General features: G+C 64.3%; 3 protein-coding genes across 3 annotated transcripts in view; 1 reads left to right on the top strand and 2 right to left on the bottom strand.

Moving 5' to 3' along the window:
* Positions 1-467: 467 nt before the first annotated feature.
* Positions 468-1128, bottom strand: LOC138866836 (nuclear transcription factor Y subunit beta-like). The gene is made up of 3 exons (XM_070140637.1): positions 1067-1128; positions 722-956; positions 468-680 (listed from the first exon to the last, which is right to left on the bottom strand). Exons 1-3 carry the CDS (start codon positions 1126-1128, stop codon positions 468-470), a joined length of 510 nt encoding a protein of 169 aa, XP_069996738.1.
* An 8-nt stretch (positions 1129-1136) lies between these two features.
* On the bottom strand, positions 1137-1595 carry LOC138866835 (centrosomal and chromosomal factor-like). Its single transcript, XM_070140635.1, has one exon. It carries the CDS (start codon positions 1593-1595, stop codon positions 1137-1139), a length of 459 nt encoding a protein of 152 aa, XP_069996736.1.
* Positions 1596-2095: 500 nt separating this feature from the next.
* Positions 2096-2516, top strand: part of LOC138866834 (uncharacterized) — a 636-nt gene continuing 215 nt past the window's right edge. Inside the window, exon 1 of the mRNA XM_070140634.1 lies at positions 2096-2516. This exon is cut by the window's right edge and continues 215 nt beyond it. Coding sequence (XP_069996735.1) covers positions 2096-2516 — 421 coding nt within the window.

The following is a 2516-nucleotide window of genomic DNA, read 5'->3' as shown; positions in this document are numbered from 1 at the left end:
TGTAAAAATAATGTATGATGTCCACAGAAAGTCTTTTGTGATTTATGCACCCAAAAATTGTATAGCAAGTAAATATTATTGTAATAAATAACAGTGTGAATTAAGAATATGTACACTGCTCCTAGTACTACTACTACTACTGCTGCTGCAGCAGCTACTGCTAACAGCTGCTGCTGCTGCTGCTTTAGCCGCTGCTGCTGCTGCCACTGCTCACTGCTGCTGCTGCTACTGCTACTACTGCTGCTGCTGCTCACGCTGCTACTGCTGCTGCTGCTGCTGTTGCTGTTGCTGTTGCTGCTGCTGCTGCTGCTGCTGCTACTGTTACTACTGCTGCTGCTACTGCTACTACTGCTGCTATTACTGCTACTGCATTCCTGCTGCTCTTGCTACCATTGCTATTGCTATTGCAACTGGTGCTAGTGTGGTAGCTATAACTGGTATGACTATTTCTGCTGCTGCTACTGCAGCTACCTGCATGCTGCCACTGCTGCGCTACGCTGCTGCTGCTTCTGCTGCTGCTGCTTCTGCTGCTGCTGGCTACGCTGCTGCTGTTGCTGCTGCTGGCTACTGCTACTGCTGCTACTGCTGCTGCCTTCTGGCTGCTTCCATTTGTATGGCTTCTTGCTGCTGCTGCTGCGCTGCTGCTGCTGCTGCTGCTGCTGCTGCTGCTGCTGTTGCTGCTGCTTATGCTGGCTTATGCTACTGCTGCTATTGCCGCTACTGCCCCGCTGCTGCTGCTACTGCTGCTGCTACTGCACTGCACTGCTGGTACTGCTGCTGCTGCTGCTATTGCTGCTGCTGGCTCTGCTGCTGCTGCTGCTGCTGCTGCTGCTGCTGCTGCTGCTGCTGGTTGCTGCTGCTGCTGTTGCTGCTGCTGCTGTTGCTGCTGCTGCTGCTGGTATTTGTTAACGCTGCTATTGCTGCTGCCTGTTAGCGCGCTGCTGCTGCTGCTGCCGCTGCTGGTTGCAACACTGCTATTGCTATTGCTATTGCTGTTTGCTGGTATTGCTGATTGCTGTTGCTGCTGCCTTCCGGGCTGCCGCTACTGTTCTGGCTACTGCAATACTGCGGCTGGTGCCGCTGCTGCTGCTGCTGCTGCTGCTGCTGCTGCTGCTTCTGCCACTGCATTTGCTTTGCTATTTCCGGTGCTGGTGCTGCTGCTGCTGAAACGCCGCCGCTGCGGACTGCTGCTGGCATTCGGTGCTGTTGCTGCTGCTGCGCAACGTTGCTGCTGCTGCGCTGTTGCTGCTGCTGCTGTATTGCTGCTGCTGCTGGCTATTGCTGCTGCTGTTGTGCTGCTGCTGCTGTTGATTGTTGCTGCTGCTGCTGCTGTTGCTGCTGCTGCTGCTCAAGTTGCTGTACTGCTGCTGTTGCTGCTGCTGCTGTGTTGCTGCTGCTGCTGCTGGTGGCTGCTGCTGCTCGGCGCTTGCTGCTGCTGGCGAAAACGCTGCTGCTGCTGTTGCTGCTGGCTGTTGCTGCTGCACCAGCTTGCTGCTGTGATCTGTAACATTGCCGCCTGCCGCCGCCGCCGCTGCCACCGCCGCGCCGCCACCACCGCTACCGCACGCCGCCGCCACCACCGCCTGCACCGCCATACCACTGCCGCCGCCGCCGCCGCCGCCCCTGCCACCGCCAGCTGCCGCCACCGCTGCCGGGCCACCTTCTGCCACTGCGCGCTGCCACCGCCGCCGCCGCGCCGCGCCGCACCACCGCCATCGCGCGCCGCCACTGCCGCCGCGCTGCACCGCCGCTGCCGCTGCCGCCGCCGCCACTGCCGCCGCCGCCGCCGCCGCCGCCACCACCGCTGCCACCACCACTGCGCGCGCACTTCTGCCGCCGCCGCCACCGCTCTGCACCTGCCACTGCCACCTGCACCGCGCCGCCTGCCGCCGCCGCCACTGCCGCCGCCGCCGCTACCGCCACTGCCGCTGCCACCGCTGCGCCGCCTGCACCGCCGCCGCCTTTTCACTGCCGCCACTGCCGCCGCCGCTTTTTCTGCCACCACCTGCCACCACCTACCACCGCCGGGCCGCCACCACCACCACCACCACTACCACCGCCGCCTTGCCGCCGCGCCATCTGCCACCACCAAACCATGCGCGCCTGCCTGCCGCGCGCCTGCCTGCCTGCTGCCGCCTGCCTGCCGCCGCCTGCTACCTGCCGCCGCTGCCTGCCACTGCCGCCGCACCACTGCCGCCGCCGCCGCTGCTGCCGCAACTGTACCGCCGCCGCTTGCTGCCAAACCGCCGCTGCCGCCACCGCTGCCACCGCCGCCACTGCCGCCACCGCCTTTGCCTTGCCGCCTGCCACCGCCACCTGCCGCTTTACCACTGCGCTGCCGCCGCCTGCCACCGCCACCGCTGCCGCCGCCACTACCACCGCCGCCACTAGCGCACCGCCACCACTACCACCACCGCCACCACCGCCACCACCGCCGCCGCTGCCACCACTACCACCACCACCGCCTGCTGCCATACGCGCTGCTGCCGCCACCACTGCCTGCCACTGCCACCGCC

The sequence above is a fragment of the Penaeus vannamei genome, chromosome 27 (assembly GCF_042767895.1).
Source record: "Penaeus vannamei isolate JL-2024 chromosome 27, ASM4276789v1, whole genome shotgun sequence".
Classification (NCBI taxonomy): Eukaryota; Metazoa; Arthropoda; class Malacostraca; order Decapoda; family Penaeidae; genus Penaeus; species Penaeus vannamei.
This window is presented reverse-complemented; position numbering and strand designations above follow the sequence as displayed.

Excerpts from the sequence above, each read along its gene's own strand:
- LOC138866835 (XM_070140635.1), bottom strand. The coding sequence starts at position 1,595 with ATGGCGGTGCAGGCGGTGGTGGCGGCGGCGTGCGGTAGCGGTGGTGGC.
- LOC138866836 (XM_070140637.1), bottom strand. The coding sequence starts at position 1,128 with ATGCAGTGGCAGAAGCAGCAGCAGCAGCAGCAGCAGCAGCAGCAGCAG. Across the intron at positions 957-1,066 it reads CAGCAGCGGCACCAGCCGCA|CGGCAGCAGCAGCAGCAGCG; the intron begins GTATTGCAGTAG and ends TGCAACCAGCAG. Across the intron at positions 681-721 it reads GTAGCAGCAGCAGCGGGGCA|CAGCAACAGCAGCAGCAGCA; the intron begins GTAGCGGCAATA and ends CAGCATAAGCAG.